This window comes from Parus major, chromosome 1A, assembly GCF_001522545.3.
Source record: "Parus major isolate Abel chromosome 1A, Parus_major1.1, whole genome shotgun sequence".
Lineage (NCBI taxonomy): Eukaryota > Metazoa > Chordata > Aves > Passeriformes > Paridae > Parus > Parus major.
Genome location: NC_031773.1, coordinates 60,851,706 through 60,871,560, shown reverse-complemented (window position 1 = coordinate 60,871,560; position 19,855 = coordinate 60,851,706). Strand labels below are relative to the sequence as shown.

Below are 19,855 nucleotides of genomic sequence, written 5' to 3'. Positions count from 1 at the left end.
TCTCACTTCATATTTAAAAAAGTGTATTAAAACAGGTATTAAACTATATTAACAACCTAGTATATTAACAAACAGGTATATTAAAAATATGTATTTATTTACAAATGTAAAAATAAAGGAAAACCGCTTCTTGTAATTGCCTCCAAAATTGGAGGCATGTGCCAGGTCAGAGGGCAGTCCCACAGTATAAAGCTTGTATTTGCAACACAAGTATTTATAGTTATCATTTCATAAAATATGCTGTATCATATAATGCCATATTTCCTTGTATTCCCTGCAAATCCATTGTCCCAAGGTGCTTCAAATCTTAAGTTATTACCATTCAAGTCACACTGTGATTTCACTTGTGCTGTTTGATACTTCACACAGTTTGTGGCATAGAATACCTTGCAGCATTGGGTGTAGGGGCTGTACTCTTTTCCTAGAAGGTTCCTGAAGTTTCGCAGCTTCTGTATGGCATCCCCTCCTATTGAAGATAAGGTTGTCTGTGTATCACCTCAAAATGCTTTTGTTTTGCTTTGCCCTTTAGGATTGCATGTATCCTTTCTAAAGCACAAGCAAGTTTGGTTAGACATGAGAAAACAGAGGCACTCATGGAAGGCAAAACTGAAATAGGCAGGATTGCACTGACAGTTTTCCATGGGAGAGCCTGGAAGTGCAGAGTTAGGTGCAGCTGTGATGGCATGAGAACAACAGCAGGATCTGTAGTATTAAACATTCCTCACTGTTGCTTTCCTTATCCATTTCATCTGAGCTGGAAGTGACTGTAGAGGCTGGTCTTGTCTCTTGGCTTTCTGCCTTGGTTGCACTCCTGTCCTGCCTCTCCTGTGGCACGAGCAGTCTGGACCTTAGACCCAGCTTCCGGAGTAGAAAATTTCAGTTTGGGCCTCCAAAAATCTCATTTAAGCATTTTAAGTAGGAATGATTTAAATCTGGGGTGCTAAGCCTGGATAAATTTTTTCTAAGGTAAGTGGGATTGGAATAAATCTCAAACTGGGTTTGTGCTCAACCTTTATGAGGAGGAAATCTTATCTTTCTTTTATTAGACATGATAGTATGAATTTATTTTAATTTTTGCTGCTATCAAAGTGTAAATGTCTCACTGACTCACACTCCTGTCATGCCCTGAGGGCTCTCTGTGTAGAGGATTTCTGTCCAACACTGCTCCATCTTCTTCTCCGGTTTGTGAAACATTTTTAACCTTGTTGATTTTTAATCTAAATTTTGTTGAATTCTTGAGTTCTGTGAAGCTCTTTGGCTTTTGCAATATTTGTAATCACTCCTAACTGTATTTTGGAATGATTGGTGAAGTTCATCCAAGCTTAGTTTACTTGTAGTGTGATTCATGAAGATGCTGGGCTGAGTTCTACCACTTATTTATCGACATCTGCAGTGGGCTGCTCCTCAGAGCAGACACTGTTTTTTCTAACCAGCTGTCCAGGGGCTGTTAACCTGACAAAAATGTTATTTCTGAAAAGCCAGTGCTAAGTGTGCAAGTAAACTTTCCTCCTTTAGCAGCAGCTCCAAATTAGTCATCATTTAAGATGTCAGTATGATCCCATGGATGTCATTTCTATGGTTGTCAATAACTGAACCCAAGAGTACTACAGAGGCAAAAATTAACATGCTCTTCTGAGGAGCCAAGTATTTTCCAATGTTTCCTCCTATTTCACTGACTTCTTTTAAGAGATGTAAATACCACAGTGTTCTCTGAATAGATATTATGATTGCAATGATACCTGCTTAATTTCAGCTCAGGAGAATGATCCAGGACTGTCTTTAACTTCTCAGACCAGAGAAGGCCAAACTGACAAATGCTTAAATCATACCCTTCATTTGTTCCTATTGTCTTCAAGATCCTCAGGGTTTTCATTCATGTTTTTCACAACTTGTATTTTAACTTTCTGGGACTGTTTAGCAGCTGTAAAAAACATTTGAAAATTATACCCTTGACACATGCTTTTTCTTCTTTTTTTTCTCTTTTTCAGGAAGTATTTTGGAGAAAAGATAGGACTTTATTTTGCATGGCTGGGTTTATACACAGAATTCCTCATTCCATCTTCAGTAGTTGGGATTATTGTATTTCTGTATGGATGTATAACCATTGAAAGTGACATTCCTAGGTAAGCTTATCTGTGATTAATTATTTGTTACTTCAAAATTATAAGACTGTGTTTTTCTTATTAATCCATAGTAAGAATAACTGGTTTTAGCTTGTCTGAAGAGCAATGACGTATCATTACCAACCCTGAGAGCATTACAAACACAAAGGCATTGAACAGGTATTTGAAGGGCACACATTTATTTGACTCAATAATCAGGAAGTCAGTGTCTCACCTCCTGAAACAGAAATGTGTGGTGAGTCCACTGTATTGAGTTTGTTTTCTAAGATATTAATTTGATTTTTATGAGTGCACATAGTTCACTGCTCAATCAGAAAGTCATGATGTAAAACTCACTGAAATTAATGCAAACTGTCCATGACTCTTGTGACACTTTATTCTCAGTAAAATCAGACCATTTGTACAAGTAATATGAACAATAGCTACAAGATTTAGTAAATGCCAGCAGATCAAGGGATATGATTTTACCCCTCTGCCCTGCTCTGCTGAGCGCCCCCTGCAGAGCTGCCTCCAGCCCTGGGCCCAGCACAGGAAGGACAGGGAGCTGCTGCAGCCAGGCCAGAGCAGGGACACCAAGGGCATCAGAGGGATGGAGCAGCTCTGCTGGGAGGAAAGGCTGAGGGAACAATTGGGATTGTTCAGCCTGGGGAAGAGAAGGCTTTGGGGTGACCTCACTGTGGCCTTGCAGTGCCTGAAGGGAACCCACAGGAAAGATGGAGAGAGACTCTTGACAGGGGCCTGGAGTGACAGGACAAGGGGCAGTGGCTTCACAGTGACAGAGAGCAGGTTTAGATTGGATATTGGGAAGAAATTGTTCCCTGTGAGGGTGCTGAGGCCCTGGCACAGGTTGCCCAGAGCAGCTGTGGCTGCCCCATCTCTGGAAGTGTTCCAGGCCAGGCTGGATGGGGCTCTGAGCAACCTGGGCTAGTGGAAGGTGTCCCTGCCCTTGGCAGGGTGTTGGATGATCTTTAAGGTCCCTTCCAATTCCACCCATTCTATGATTCTGTATTTCATCTTCACAGTATTCCCCTTCTAGACACAAAACAATGTTGAGATTTTGTATCCTGAGGGGAATATACTACACAAAAACTACCCAAGTGACACCATGATGTTGATGTCTTCTTCACAGTGAAAAAAATTAAAAAAAATCCTCTGTGTTATCTATGGCTGACTTCTGATGGAGGCAGGATACTGCAGTACTTTTATGCTGATCGAACTCATGACAGTCCCTGAACTGACAGCTTTTAAAATCAGTAGGACAAGGTTACTGATAGGTAAATGACGAATAGCACCACATCAGAGGCAAGGTCTGTTTTCTTAGCTTGATCTGAATAAATCTTGGCGCTTGTTGGAATGAAAGCTTCTGCTAACATTTTAACTCCAGAGAGATTTATGGCTGAGATGTATCTGCAGCACCCTCTGCTGTCTTTTGAAATAGTGAATTACTGTAACAGCATGAGAGCTGGAAACAGCTGCATGTTTTTCAAACAATATAATATAAACATATTAATAATAGAGCTTGAATAGTCCTTTTTTCATTTAAAATTGTAACGAAAAACCTATTTCAGGATGGTCCATATAGGAACAATCATAATCACATGCCATTGAAGCAATGTGGCAACTCGGCTCATGATCCTGGCAAGGACATTTGAGCTTTGTAGTACTCAGTTCACCTGAGACTACGTGTGTTCAGTGAAGAGCGGGGCTCTCACCACGGGGGGTAGGACAGAGGGGTCCCCCGGGAGAGGATTGCAACAGGCTTTCATATCGAAACCTTATGGAAAATACTGAAAGGATTCTCAGCCCTGATAAGAAGTTCTTGGCCTGATCAAGTGATACTGATAATGTTTTTCTCAAAGATTTTTAGAAACTGAATACATACGTAGCAAATAAGACCAAGAACCAAAATAACAACCTTACAGTAAAGATTTTAAAATCTCTAAAAAAACTCTTCTCCCACATTTTTGTGCCACCATATTAAAAAATGTGTATTTTGACAACACTGAATTTCCTTTGTGACCCCTTCAGTCTTTCTTTTCCGTGATTTATATCTGATCTGTATCAAATCACGTAACTGACTGCAGAGATGCAAACTCCACTTTTGTGTTTGAATTTTGTTTTAAGTGTGGTTAACCTCAGTCTTCAGTGATGTTGTCTTCCTTAATTCACTAATACAGTGCAGTGATCATTCTGGTTGACTCTTGTGTCATTTTCCTGTTGGTAAGGTCCTTGTACGGATTAAAAAAAATTACTATCCAAGGCAATAAACCTTGAAGAAACACACAGCTCCTGTTCTCTGCAAGTGCAGGCCACATATATTGCAGACAGCTTGTAATATTACTACTGCACATCCATAGTTTCTGAGCTGGAATACTCAGAGGAACCTGTGCACTTGTCTGTCACAGCAAAGAGATGTGTGACCAACGCAATGCCTTCACCATGTGCCCCCTGTGTGACAAGTTCTGTGATTACTGGAACCTCAGCTCTGCCTGTGCCACCGCTCGAGCAAGTCACTTGTTTGACAACCCTGCCACAGTTTTCTTCTCCATCTTTATGGCTCTCTGGGGTGAGTATTGCTTTGTAAGTTAACAGTGCCATTTGGACTCTTCACAAAATAACAAAAGGCTCTTTGAATTGAATGTAATCTCTATGGCTTTTGGAAGCTGGGCCAGGGAGATCTGTCTGGGTAGAGACTGGGGAAAGCAGTATCACTGTCAGCAGCAAGTTCTGGAATAAATGGAGTTGTGTAGCTCAGGGAAGGAAAAATGTTCTTTCTTCCTTTACTGCCATGTTTAAAATCATAGAGTCATCAAGTCTGGAAAAGATCTATAAGATCAAGACCAGCCTTTGACTGATCTCTACCTTGTCAACTAAACCAGAGCACTGAGTGCCATGTTCAGTTGCTTATTGAACATCTCCAGGGATGGTGACTCCTCCACCTCCCTGGGGAGCCCCTTCTAATGCCAATGGGAAGAAATTCTTCCTGATGTCCAACCTGAACCTCCCCTGGCACATCTTGAGGCCATTTCTCCATGAAGGGAATTGTGCCATTAATGGCACTTCTAAACTTTGCCATGAATTTGCAATTTTTTTTTTCATTTTTCATCTATATGTCACACCCTTTTAACAACTTCTGCATTTGGGGCCAGAAAGTATTTGAGGATTGGTATGGTACAGACAGCTGAAAGAGTCTAATTTAAGCACAGTCCCACTTCCTTGTGGGACAACTTAGTCACATAATTTTATCAAAACTTTATGGGATTCCAAGAGCAATGGGACTATTATAATTTTAATTGTAATATATTTTAAAATATCCCATTTAAACAAACTTGCTTTTCTTTAATGGCAAATATCCCTGTCTCCATGAGGATATCAAAGCACTTCATAAACATAAATGAATGCATTGTAGTATTACTTTTATTGTTTCTGGCCTTACTTCTGCCCTGAAAAGTGTGTGTACTGTGCTTGCATGAATTATTGCTGGTGTTACGCTCTCCTTTACTCTAGAGTTTGTTTATTATGAAAGTTAAATGTGTTATTGCTACTGTAAAATGATTTTTTATTTCCCTATTCATTGTTCCCAAAATGAGATTATCATCCTTAATATGAAACTAAGCAAATATGTTATTGTGTTATAGCCATCCCTCAGCAACCAGTGTGTTATTCTTTGCAAGCCTATTAAGATTTTACAGGTTGTTTTAGAAAGGACTGATTGGTGGGTTAGCATTGGGTGAGGACAGCATAAAGTTTTTAAGGAGCTTGCAGACAGAACACATCATGGAAGCAAGAAGCATTTGTTTACCAGTTCCTGGAAGCCATAGAGCAAACATTAGAGTATATGTGAGAATTATGGGAATTATTTCTATGAGAAATAGAAAAAAGAGGATGAATATATAGGCTCTCAGAATAATTTATTTTACTACTTCAGATTACAGGGTAGACTGGCAGATTAAGTGTCACCTCCTGATCTGAAGCTTAAGATAAATAAAATATAATTTTCCAACAGAGAAACTTTACTGAAATTGGCATCCATGCAAATGACAATTGCCACTGAACCTCATCCAGAACAATTGTATTTTAGTATCAGCAATGCAGTGTGCAAAAGAAAATGTTGATATATCCTTCCACTAAGACAAATTAGTAGAATCTGCTATGGAAGATAACAAGACAAAAAGTTCCATATGCATTGCTTTTAAAAAAAGTCATGTAAGAATTTAAAAAAATCTTTCAGAGTGGTAGCCCTCCTCCAAAAAATGTTTCCTGCAGATTGGAAAAGTCTGTTCTTCTCTAACCCATGATAACTGAGCTTGTCAGTTCAAGAAAATGCAGCCGGCACACACAAAGAGCAGAAAAGCAAAATAATAGAGCCTTTACTAATTCTGCCCAGCTTGCCTATGAAGTATTAGATTACACCAAATTTTGCTGCCCTACCATTAGAGACTGTACTGGTTAAATCTAGAGCTCAATCTGTTGAATGGCAGAGCTCACTCATGCACTTACTCCAGCTGTATATTTGAAAGAGCAAACTATGGTGATCTGGGCTGGCTTCATTTCATGAGGGCATTGGGCACAGGAACTCTTTTGTCTTGCTTGTCTTCTCCCATTCTTTAGAAAGCAGAAGGCTTCCTAAGGTTAATATCTCAAAAGGAACCATGCTTTTAGTAGCTGATCCTGATTCCTCGTGAAGGGTCTTTGTGATTCCAGCAGTGTTGCTGAAACTGTCCATATTTACAGTAATGCCTGGCTGACTGGGCTTGATTTCACTGGTGTCCTGGTGCTCAGTTTCAGTGTCAGATGCCTTTATTTAGAAGTTTTACAGAATCACGGAATGGTTTGGGTTGGAAGGAACCTTGAAGATCGGTCAGTTTCCCTGCCATGGGTCGGGACACCTTCCACTATCCCAGGCTGCTTAGAGCCACTTCCAGCATAGCCTGGAACACTTCCAGGGATGGGGCAGCCACAGCTGCTCTGGGCAACCTGTGCCAGGGCCTCAGCATCCTCACAGGGAAGAATTTCTTCCTAATATCCAAGCCAAACCTGTTCTGTGTCAGTTTAATTTTTCTGCTGGTGTAAGTCAGTGCAGACGTGCTGATTTCAGATTAGCTGTTGCATCAAGCCAAGTACGTTCTTACAGAGCTAAATGTGGAACTGAGTTTTTGTGTAACAGGAAAGAATGGAATGAGTAATAGCACCCTATAAAATAACCAAATGTTTTTGTATTTAGGATATCTAAAAACCCTTGAGTTTTCAAACCATGCTAAATATAGCTTTTATATGTTCTCTCTTCTGTAAGGGAGGAACACAGATAGCAACTTAGTTGCTTAATGTCTGGATGCTTTCGGTGTGCTGCCGAAATAATGATATTTATTTCTTATATGATGGGATGATATCTGTGAAGAAAATATTTGCATCTAACTGTTGGGATAGATTATAACTTGTAAGAGCCAGGTTATTTTCACAGAGTTCCCACTTTTCTCAGTGTTAGCTGACAGTGTAGATGCAGTCAAGGGAAGCTGCTCTTATTCTCCACTGTTGTCTGCCTTGTGGGGCTATCTACAAGATGTTCAAAGTGATGTAAACACTGCTGTGATCTAACAGTGTTTTTACAGTACCCTTTTCACACACTGAAAGTGAGGTGAAGCATAAGAAAATGGAAATAGTGCCCACAGCTGTTTATAGGTATAGCTTTTATTGGTAGAGTTTAGGTGGTTTTAGTTGGCATCAGCTGGTTTAGTATTGACATTGTTATCTGAAAATACGTGTCCACAACCCAAGATCCATATGTACTATTTCTAATAAATCCATAAGTCCATAAATTATGAGCAACTAGGAAAAGGGCTATACTGAGGAAACAGCAATTATGAGAGGACAGCCAGGAGACTGTAAATATGAGACAACAGTAAAACATCTGTTCCTTCTTATTAGTAAAAAAAGGAGAAGCAGGAGGTTGAACCAGGGGCCATTCCTTTAGGGCAAAATCACCATGTCTGTGAAGGACAAAAGAATTTAACTACACCATTGGTAATATGTTTAAAAATATCTTTTTCTACATCATTCTGGGGATCCTAGTTTTTTCAGTAGCAGGCTAAACCTGCCTCAGAATGCTTCATGATGAATTAAGAGAGATTATGTCTTCCATGGATATCTGCAGTTATGGATGCAGTTCCATTCCCTGAGAAGAACAGTGGTTCTGGACAACTCATGTTCCATCTTTCTGTATTTTGTTTTTAAAAGACAGTAATTATTGTTTGCATGTATTGCTTGAATTCTTTCTTTAAAATTGGGCCTGAGGCTGCTTCTTGGTGCTTAATTTTAAGGGGTCTAGCATAATGTGATTCAAATATCAGTTGAAGCTTATAAGTAACACAAATGTTTGCCACAAGGCTTTGGATTTATTATTTTTAAAATTGTTTAATTTCTTTTAAAGCTACCATGTTCCTTGAACAATGGAAGCGTTTGCAGATGAGATTGAGTTACTTCTGGGATCTAACTGGACTGGAAGAAGAAGAAGTAAGTCTCGTCTCCCTGGACTAATTTACTGTGTAAATTATTCTATAGATGCATATTATATAAATATTGATGTATAGATTTCTTATGAGTGTTCTCCAGCCCAATGGAGTTTGTAGCTGTGTTTAGATAAGGACTGTAACTGATACAGTTTTGAGTATCAATGTTTATTTAGGAAATCCTCACCTATATCTTACTGTTCAGCACTCTGAAGTTAATAATGAATGTTGAAAAGGATTATAAGGTAAGTGCAGATCATGTTTTGCTGAGAATGCCCATATGACATTGTATAGTGCGCAGTAACACAATGACACTGAATAAATACTGTTGCAGCAGCCCTCTCTTAAGAGTGCAGGAATGAGAGTCTATCACAGCTTGTTTATCACAGCATAAAAAGGGCCCTGGTTTATTCCTCTTCACAATTCAGCCATCTGACTCCAACTATTCACTACAGCAAGCTCTCACTGCAGGTTTCCCTTGCAGACTGCAGGTATTTCCTGCTTGACTATGACTGCAGGTATTGCCTTGCAGCCTGACTGCAGGCTTTTACCTAGAAAAAGCCTAGTTTTATCTAGTTAGAATCTTGCAAGTTCTAACAGCAGGCTCCATCTGCAGACCCCAAATCCATCTGCAGACCCTGATCTCATCAGATCCTTCACAGCAGCAGTTCCTTCTGATGTTTGGCCAGTCCTTCTGAATTGTTCCTTCTTCCTCAGCATCCTTTCTCAAGCTCCTCCCCTGCACAGCAAACCCACCCCTTTTATCACACTTTATTGGATATCGCTGTGACTCATCAGGAGGGAGGTCACTTGTAACCCCTTCTCCTCACAAAATATCTTGTCATGTTACTTCATTATGTGTAACAAGAATTCTTTGTGATGATGTCTTACTGTATTAGGAATGGCAAAGGGACGAAACAGATTCTCTCACTTTGGTTGCAAAAGAGAGCAAATTTTGTTCTTCCAGATCTTCTTTTAAAAACAGTTACGAGAAGGTCCAAGAAGGTAAACTTCTTATTGGTCATGAAACTAACACATCACCATCATTGGACAGTTAGGAACACCACCCCTTGACCATTTCTTGCAAGTAAACAACAAGGTGACTATACCAGCAAAGGTTGTTTTCCTTTTCTAAGGACTGTTTGGATTCCTCCTTATGATTTCTCAGTCCAGAGTGAGAAAGTTGTGCTACTTAATTTCACACAGGCTCAGGGTAATGCCTGAAGCCTAAAAATCTCTTGTTTGACCATTGTCAGTTCCCACATGATGATGACAGCCACAGGTCACAGTACCATCAGCAATTTTTGCATCCAGGTCTGGGCGACATCTGTGATGCCTTAGATACATCATCCCAAGCTCTAGATGCTCACCAATAGAGCTGTTTCAAAGCAATAAATGGTGTCAGTTTCTTCAGAAAGAGCTTTCCAATGAGCAATGGGGTCTCCAGCCATGCCTGAATTGACTGAAAATGAGATGTACTTGTTCATTGGTACTTAAAATGTCCCTAATTTTGTGCTTAGTTCTGTCTATTGGTTTGTTCTCGACTGTCTCTCATCCAAGGATTCATTTCTAACCCTGACTAAAGAGAATGCAGTTACTAAAATCATAAATAAATATCATTGTAAGAACAGGTAGACTTTGGACTTGCCTCTGGCAGTAGATGCTGAGATGTCTCTAGAACAGGGTCATACTCACTAATTCAGAACCATCTTGGTTTTCTGGGAGGATTTGAATCTATTTCTTCCCTTCATGTTCCAGAATAATTCTCTAAATAACAGGCCACCTACAAGTCTTCAGCCCTACTAGCTGAGCTCAGCTCAAACAGGAGAGTACAAATACCATAGGGGAAAAGTAAGCTGTCATGGACTGCATGATACAGGATGGTAGTGATGTTATTTCTCTATTTCCTATTTCCCAGATCAAAATATTTGGATATAACCTTGAGAACAGACAGCAGGCTCCAGCACTGCTCTTCTTCCATCACTATCCTGTAATGCAGAAATATTCCTTCACTCGTGACTTGGCAACAACCTCGTCTTTTGTCTCTTTCTCAGCTTTTTCATTACTGTCTCCCCTGTTAGCATATGGATGATGCTCACAGTACAACCCAGTACTCCCAGTCTGTGAACTGTGATGCAAACCCAGTGCACCAGCACATCAGAAATTACTGCTTGTCCCACATGGGATGTCAAGCTGCTCCCTGTCAGAGATGTACCAACTGCAGGGTAAACTGAGAGGCTGGAGAACAAACTCTGGGCTCTGTGGCATATTTGATGAACCACCGTATTTTGATGATTTTCTGAAGGCCTCCCATGCCTCCCTCCGTTAGGAGGACACATGGTGAAGGGGAGTGGAAATGGGTTCCTAGTTGGGGAGGTAATAAAAATTCCTCCTGACCCCCATCATCTGCCCAGGTGCCACTTCAGAACAGGCATGAGGTCCTGGATCTAGAGTGTCAACCAGATGATGTAGAAGAAAATGGTCAGCACAGTGGGCCTCCCAATTGTGCTTCATATGTCTGATGGATCACCACCTCTGACATTAGAAAGAAAAGAAGAGTAGTTGTAGTGGGTGACTCCCTTCTAGGGGAAACAAAAGGCCCTCTATGTCAACCGGACCCAGCCTACAGGGAGGTCTGCTGCTTCCCTGGGGCCCAGGGATGAGAGACTTCCTGGGCTGATTCAGCCCTCTGATTATTACTCACTGCTGATACTCCAGGTTGGCAGTGATGACTTTGAAAAGAGGAGTGCCAGGGCAATTAAAAGGGACTTTAGGGTACCGGGTCAAGTCGTTGATAGAGCAGGAGCACAAGTAGTCTTTTCCTCAGTCCCTTTGATGGCAGATACAAATGATGGAAAGAACAGGAGAGCTCCCATTATCAACCAGTGGCTCAAGGGTTGGTGTCATCAGCAGAATTTTGGGTTTTTTGATCATGGGGTAATTTTTATGGCACCTGGCCTGCTAAAACTGGATGGGCTCCATCTCTCTGTTAAGGGCAGAAGGATTTTAGCTCATGAACTGTCAGAACTTATTGAGAGGGCATTAAACTAGGTTTGAAGAGGGAAGGGGATGCAGCTGGGCTCCCTGAAAGGAGGCCCAAGGGTGGTAAGCCTGAGTTAGGGGTGAGATCAGCAGCCCAGCTGAGGTGCATGTATACTAATGCACACAGCATGGGTACAAGAAGAGCTGGAAGCAATGGTGCAAGAGCAAAGGATGTAGTCACCATCACAAAAATGTGGTGGCATGACTCACATAGCTGGAGCGCTGCACTGAATGGCTACAAGCTCTTCAGAAGAGACAGGAAAGGGAGAAGAGGGGGAGGGGTGGCCCTTTAAATTAGGGAAGTGTTTGATGCCATCAGTATTGAAATTAATGACCATGAAGTTGAGTACCTATGGGTAAGGATTAAGGGGAAGGACAACAAGGCTGACATCCTCCTGGGAGTCTGTAATCCACCCAACCAGGAAGAAGAGGTGGAAAAATTATTCTATAAGCAGCTGGAGAACATTTCAGGATCACCAGCCCTTTTTCTTGTAGGTGATTTTAACCTACCAGATATCTGCTGGGAACTTCACACAGCAGAAAAGAGGCAGTCCAGGAAGTTCTTAACAGTGTGTGGAGGACAACTTTTTGTCATAGCTGGTTAGTGAGCCCACCAGGGGAGGGGCTACGTTAGACTACTTGTTTGCAAATAGAGATGGGCTGGTGGGAGATGTGGTGGTTGGAGACTGATTGGGGCATAGTGATCATGAAATGATAGAGTTCTTAGTATTTGGTGAAATCAGGAGGAACATCAATAAGACTTTTACATTAGACTTCCAGAGGGCAGACTTTGGCCTATTTCGGAGACCTTTTCAGAGAGTTCCTTGGGAAGCAGCCCTTAAAAACAAAGGTGTCCAGGAAAGGTGGGTGTGCTTCAAAACAGAGATCTTGAGGGCACAGGAACAGACAGTCCTTGTGTGCCAAAAGGTGAGTCGACAAGACAAACGCCCAGCTTGGATGGGCAAGGAGGTTTTGAAGGAACTTGGGAATAAAAAGAGGATGTATCATCTTTGGAAGGAGGCTCAGGTCTCTCAGGAAGTATTTAAGGAGGCCAAAGCTCAGTTCCAACTTAATTTGACACCTTTTGTAAAGCATAATAAAAAGTTTTTATAATATATTAAAGGCAAAAGGAAGGGGAAGAACCTTAGTTCTCTACTGGATGCGGGAGGGAACTTAGTAACTGCAGATGAGAAGGTGGAGGTGCCTTGTTTGCCTCCGTCCTTAGTGGGAAGGTGGCTTGTCCTCAGGACAACTGTCCTCCTGGGTTGGTAGAGGGTGTCAGGGAGCAGGATGGCCCCCTGTTATCCAGGAGGAGGCAGTCAGAGAACTGCTGAGCCTCTTGGATGTTCATCCATCTATGGGCCCAGATGGGATCCATCCCAGGGTGATGAGGGAGCTGCCAGATGAGCTTGTGAAGCCGCTCTCCATCATTTACCACAATCCTGGCTCACTGGTGACGTTCTACATGACTGGAAGCTGGACAATGTGACACCCATTCACAAAAAGGGTGGCATGAAGGACCCTGGTAATTATAGGCCAGTCAGCCTGACCTCAGTACCAGGTAAGGTAATAGAGCAGTTTATACTGAGTGTCATCATGCAGCACTTACAGGATGGCCAGGGGATCAGACCCAGCCAGCATAGCTTTAGGAGAGGTAGGTCGTGTTTGACCAACCTGGTCTCCTTTTATGGCCAGGTAACCTGCCTGGTGGATACTGGAAAGGCTGTGGATGTTGTCTAGTTGGCCTGCAGCAAGGCCTCTGACACTGTCTCCCACAGCACACTCCTGGAAAAGCTGGCAGGCCTTGGCTTGGACAGGAGCTCTCTGCTGGGTTAAGAACTGGCTGGATGGTCAGGCCCAGGGAGTGGTGGTGAATGGTGCTGTATCCAGCTGGCAGACAGTCACCAGTGGTGTCCCTCAGGGGTCTGTGCCAGGGCCAGTTCTGTTCAGTGTTTTTATTGATGACATGGCTGAGGGTATTGAATCTGTCACTAGTAAATTTGCAGATGACACTAAGTTGGGAGTGTGTGTTGATCTGTTGGAAGGTAGGAGGCCTCTGCAGAGAGATTTGGAATGGTCGGATGGATTGGCAGAGTCCAATAGGATGAAGTTTAATAAGTCCAAGTGCCAAGTCCTGCATTTTGGCCACAATAACCCCCTGCAGTGCTACAGGCTGGGGACAGTGTGGCTGGACAGTGCCCAGGCAGAAAGGGACCTAGGGGTACTGGTGACAGCTGGCGGACCATGAGCCAGTAGTGTGCCCTGGTGGCCAAAAAGGCCAATGGCTCCTGGCCTGGATCAGGAGTAGTGCGGCCAGCAGGAGCAGGGAGGTCATTCTTCCCCGTACCCGGCACTGGTGAGGCCGCTCCATGAGTGCTGTGTCCAGTTCTGGCCTCTCAGTTCAGAAAGGATGTTGAGACGCTTGAGCACATCCAGAGAAGGCAACAAGGCTGGTGAGGGACTGGGAACACAAACCCTGTGAGGAATGGCTGAGGGAGCTGGGGTTGTTTAGCCTGGAGAAAAGGAGACTCAGAGGTGACCTTATCACTCTCTACAACCTCCTGAGAGGTGGGTGTAGTCAGGTGGGGGTCGGTCTCTTTCTCCACGCAGCAACTGAACAAGAACGAGAGGACACAGTCTGAAGCTGAGCCAAGGGAAATTTAGGTTGGATATTAGGCAAAAGTTTTTCACTGAGAGAGTGATAAAGTATGGAATGGTCTACCTGGGAGGGGTGGTGGAGTCACCATCCCTGGATGTGTTTGAAAACAGACTGGATGTGGCACTCGGTTCCATGGTTTAGTTGAGGTGTTAGGGCTGGGTTGGACTTGATGATCTTGAAGGTCTCTTTCAATCTTGTGATTCTGTGATTCAAGTTCATCACTCACAGTACAAAATCTTTGTGTTTATCTTCTTATTTGCAGAATGCTGTGAAAGAACCTATAGGTTTGTGAGGTCCTGTGATGAAGAGGCCTGAAGTGGTAAAAGTCTGTGGACAGGAACTGACAGTGAACAGGGATCAGCCAGAATTCTTTGTTTACAACAAATGAAGGAGTGCCAGACAAATTTCAGCACAAGCTGAAGAATTAGGAACTTAGAATCATAAAATAAGACTGGAATGGACCTTGAGGGGCCATCCTGTGTGCATTGTAGGATCAACTCTACTTAAATCATTATGAAGAGATATTTGTCTAATTTGTTCTTAAATAAATCCAGCAGTGGAGATTTCAATTCCTCCCTAGGTAATCTACTATACTGCTTCTCTATCTGTACTGCTAACAAGCTTTTCCTAGTGGTTTTAAATCTCCTTGCTACATGCTAATTTTTTTCTCTCTTCTTTTTTTATTATTTTGTCTTTCAAAGATCAAGAGAGGGATTACTTCTGTCCTCTTTTCAACATAATTCAGTACAATATCATTTTATCACACAGTATCTGTCACCCTTATTTGTTTAAGATGAACAAGCCCCTGTTCTTTCAGTCTTAGTTCCTAAATATTTTCTGAGACTTATAGAACCACAGAATGCTTTGGATTAGGAGGGACCTTAAATATCATCTTGTTCCATGCTTCTGCCACGGGCAGGGACATTTTCCACTATCCCAGGTTACTCAGAGCCCCATCCGGCCTGGCCTTGGATACTTCCAGAGATGGGGCAGCCACAGCTTCTCTAGAAACCTGTGTCAGGGCCTCAGCACCCTCACAGGGAAGAATTTCTTCCCAATATCCACTCTAAACTTGCTCTCTGTCAGTGTGAATCAATTCCTCCTTGTCCTGTCACTCCAGGCTCTTCTCAAGAGTCTCTTTCTTCATCTTTCTTGTAGGCTCCCTTCAGGTACTGGAAGGATTTTCTGTGTATCTCTTTGTTCTTGTTCCTTTCTGGGCATTTTCTCATTGATTCAGGTCTTTTTTGAAGAATAATGGACATGTCTCTTGACATGACATCTTAAGCAGAAAATCATGCACTGTGCTGTCTTCTGTCAGTTCTTGGTACTTCAGCAAAGCCCCAGAAGTTAGATCAGGTTTTGTTCACCTTTTATTCATAAGATTCATAAAGATGAGGATAAATTTGTCTGTAGAAAGTTACTGGCATCAGGTTTCAGTGATGTGTTTAAAATTATGTTGGAAAAGGGAGGATTGTGTCTGATCAGGTTAGGCCAGAAGGAACCAGAAGTGGGATCACTTAAGAAAGCAAGAAAGGGACAAGGAAGAATCTCAGGAGTTTTAAGAGTTTTCAGACTAGATGGAGTTAAGTTATTGATTGTCAATCTTTTCAGGAGGGGAAGGTTACAGAACCAAAGCAGAGAAAAAAACATAAATTTGAAGAGCTGTGAAGTACTTTGTGAGAGTTATATCAAAATAAATGCCTTTGGTATAATTTTTGTGGATATTGACCATAAAGCTTTCATTAAATTGCTTTCTTTAAACACACTGGGCCAAATCTCTTGCTTCAGAAGAGTCACACAAGATATTAATTTAGTCCATTTATTTGTAAATATCTTGACAATGGCAGTCTAAGAAGCAGATGCTTCTATGCATCTTTGCAGCTGGCAGCTGTACAGACTTAGAGAATTTGTGTTTGGACACCTGAAATCCACAAAAAGAATGGCAAGCATTGGGTACCAAGTGGAAAACAGATAATTGGGTTGAAAAGCAATAGAGCATCTGATAAACAAATGGGAGTGGGAAAGAAAAGAAACTCAAGACCAGAACCATGAGAGCAGACAAAGTCTTGGGAACATTGCATAAACACGCACAGAAACGCAAAATCATTTGGGTTGGAAAGGACCTCCAAGGTTATTAAGTTCAGCCTTTGACTAATCCTCACCTTATCACCTAGACCAGAGCACTGAGTGCCACGTCCAGTCATTCCCTGGACACCTCCTGGGATGGTGAGTCTGCACCATGAGCAGCCCATTCCAGTGCTTCAACGCCCCTTCCAGTGAAGGAAGGAATTCTTCCTGAAATTCCTCCACTCAATGTGCCTTGCCACAGATGTGTGACTGTGTTGCCCAATGAAAGAGGTTGTGTATATCATTCTGTTTCAGAGTGTGTAATAAGGAATATGGCCATCAATAAATCAGGAATAGAGGTGGGAGAATCCACACCCTCTTCTGCTTGATGAAGAAGTACAGATGGACTCTGATTAATGATGTGGGCAGTAGAAACTCTTGCCTTCCCATGAATCTTCAGAAATTGTATTTCCAGGATGTTTCTGCTTTCATTTTTTTGGGGTGGAAGAGATTTTCCATAATTTTGCCAATGATCCTGTGCAAACTGAAATAGAAATGCAATTACAAAAGATGAAATTTTAGAATTTGGGCAAGAACTTGGAAGTCAAATAGATAGTCTGTATTAACTGAAATGCCAAGGAGTCTCCATTCATCAGTCTTGGTATTTTTCAAATAGTCAAGCTGTTACAGTGTTTCATTATAATAGGGAGGAACTTGGATGTCCGTCTTCCTCAGGAACATCAACTTAAAATCCTGTGTTCTGTAAAATGTTTGCCAACTATTTTAGTTTATTTGCAAACTAATTCCCAAAATGTGAGTCTTCCTTTTGCTATTTGATGAGTTTAAAAAACCCCTGTAAATGAAACCCTTAAGGGATGTCTTTGAGGTCACTGTGGATTACTGCTAAGTTAAGACAAATTAATCATGAAGGTAGATTGAGTAACAGAGAATTAAACAAAATTAAAAAGCAAGCTGACTTGGTGACATTAAATATGTTTGCAGATACATTCCATTCTCACCTAGCTTGATCTTGGTTTAACTTCATTTTCTCTATCATGGTTTCAAAATTAATTTTGATCTGATCAATTTGATGGTTTCACCTTGTCTTCTACCTTGCAAATGATAGGAGCAGACTCCTTTTTCTGAAGTTTTAATAGTATCTACTAAACCACAAAGCATAAGATATTTTTGTTTGCTAAAATCCTCAAAGAGGAGAATCTAATAAAATAACTGTGTAGCCCTCTCAGGAGAAAGTGTCCAGCATTGTTAAAAGGGAAATTTGTAGCGACAGTATTTTGTTTTGTTTCAAATTTCTCCTTTCTGCATACTAAAGTTTCTTGCGCCAATGAGTTTGGATTATTTTTTCCAGATGCATTATCTCACATTTTTCCCACAACAATTCTAATTTTCCTGTTGGGTCTGTCTTTCCAAATATTTTTAAAATTATTTGTATGTTTTTTTATTAACCTTTTTCGTTACTTTTCTTACTCTTTCCAATGAATCTTCCCTGACCTTCATTAAATTCTTACTAACACTAATTATTTAATTATCCTTGGCTAGCCCTGCTCTTCTAAACAAATCCTTTTAATGTTATATTTAAGTCCTGTGTTTAGGAGGATGAGAATTTCATTAGGCTAGTTGGGGAAGGAATGCTGAAGAATGAATGATGGCTCTTTGGGGAAACTGTTTAGTACCAGTTATCGCTCCACCAAAAGATTACACACGAAGGCACACTTTAAACATGTTTAAAGTTGTAAACAGTAAGAACAAAGTCAGGTGAAAATGTCTTCGCTTTCCAAGAAGCTGGTAAAGGTGTGTGATTACATTTGTAATCACAAGACTCTTGATCCAGAGATGTGCCAGAAGATCCTGGGACTTTAGGACATTTTCTTCTTTTATTCCTTTCTACCAGACATATCAAAATGCTCTCATTGACTTTCATTTATTCTTTTTCCATTGTAATAACCTCCCTTGTCCTTTCTAGACCTGAATTTTCTTCAAGGCTCAAATTTTTTTATTGGTAGTCTTGATTCCTTGGCATGTTAGGATGGGCCACTCAAAGGTTGGGTCACTCAGGGTGGTACAAATTCTTCTCTCCCCTGGGTTCAGAGAGGTTAAATCTGTCTTTATCCAGCATTACCCTACTAGGAACAGGGACTGCCTCAAGGTCTTTGTTCCTCCTCCTTTCCAGTGACTCAGGAGATCCAGGTAGGTGAGCAGAGTTTACCAGGGATGTGCTCCTTGGAAAACACACAAGATATCAGGTGCTATTTACAAGGGTCTGGAGTGACAGGACAAGGGGCAATGGCTTCGAGCTGACAGAGAATAGGCTTAGGTTGGATATTACGAAGAAATTGCTCCCTGTGAGAGTGGTGAGGCCCTGGCACAGGTTGCCCAGAGACGCTGTGGCTGCCCCATCCCTGGAAGGGCAGGTTGGATGGGGCAGCCTGAGATTGTGGAACGTGTCCCTGCCCATGGCAAGGGGTTGGAATAAGATGATCTCCTTCCAACCCAGGCCATTCTGTGGTTCTGTGATATACACAATTCCACTTATTTGTATAGGAGTATTTAAATGGGTTGGATTTGAATTGCATAATGAACAAACATAAATAATGTAGCTATATTCTGCTACAGTTGCCCACAAAATATGTTATCTGCCATTGAAATGGCAGCATTTGGTTGTTTGGTCCTAGCTTAAGGGAGCTTTAAAATCTGAGGCTAAATTTCAAAATTTAGTTTTACAGGTACTTGCCAAAAGCACTACCACTGTTCTTGCTCAATGAAAGAAAAAAAAAAAAAGCATAAAATCTGTCTCTCTGGCAAATACAATCCCATAATAGAACGTTATAGTTTTGTTTAATTCTGTTTTATGTGCTCTAGAATATCTTTAATAACTGAATTCCTGTATACTTGCTCATAGATTTTAACACTCCTAAACTTATCTTCATGCTATGTAACTTACTCAAGCTTTTGGTTTAATTTTTCATTTAACAGACTTATTTTGAAAGTGATCTGAACTAAAAAGATTGTGATAGTCTACCAGTGACTCCATGCTGACATATAAGACAGTTTTTCCTTGGACAAGCATCCCATTAATAGGGCAGTCTAAACAAGTTGTAAAAAACAAGGTTCACTTTCTTAATAAATAATAAAAAGTTTAATATAAACAAAAAGACAATTAGGAGACAGAGAAAATAAAGCAAAGGGTTAAAATGGTCGGGTGTCCTGGTACGTTGCCAGGAACACACCTGGTATCTTGGGAACACCCTTTTTATCCCCTCCTGCTGTGAGGGGTTAATGCATATTCAAACTTTTTCAAGAAGTATTTAGCATGTCCCCTCCCTGGTTCCGCCTTTTCAGAGCATGCTCAGCATGGTTTTTATTTTTGCTGATCATCATTATTTTGAGTTTGATTTCTTTTTCTTGCAAGTGGTCAGTGTTGATAACAGTCTGGGCCC

The 19,855-nt window shown here is 41.3% G+C and overlaps 1 protein-coding gene across 1 annotated transcript in view; it reads left to right on the top strand.

The window, feature by feature from the left end:
- The window catches only part of LOC107204120 (anoctamin-2), an 85,202-nt gene that overhangs the window by 56,891 nt on the left and 8,456 nt on the right, over positions 1 to 19,855 (top strand). The window contains exons 11-13 of the mRNA XM_033514694.1: positions 1,989 to 2,123; positions 4,529 to 4,689; positions 8,551 to 8,633. Of these exons, the coding sequence (XP_033370585.1) occupies positions 1,989 to 2,123; positions 4,529 to 4,689; positions 8,551 to 8,633 (379 nt within the window). The remainder of the gene's footprint in view (positions 1 to 1,988; positions 2,124 to 4,528; positions 4,690 to 8,550; positions 8,634 to 19,855) is intronic.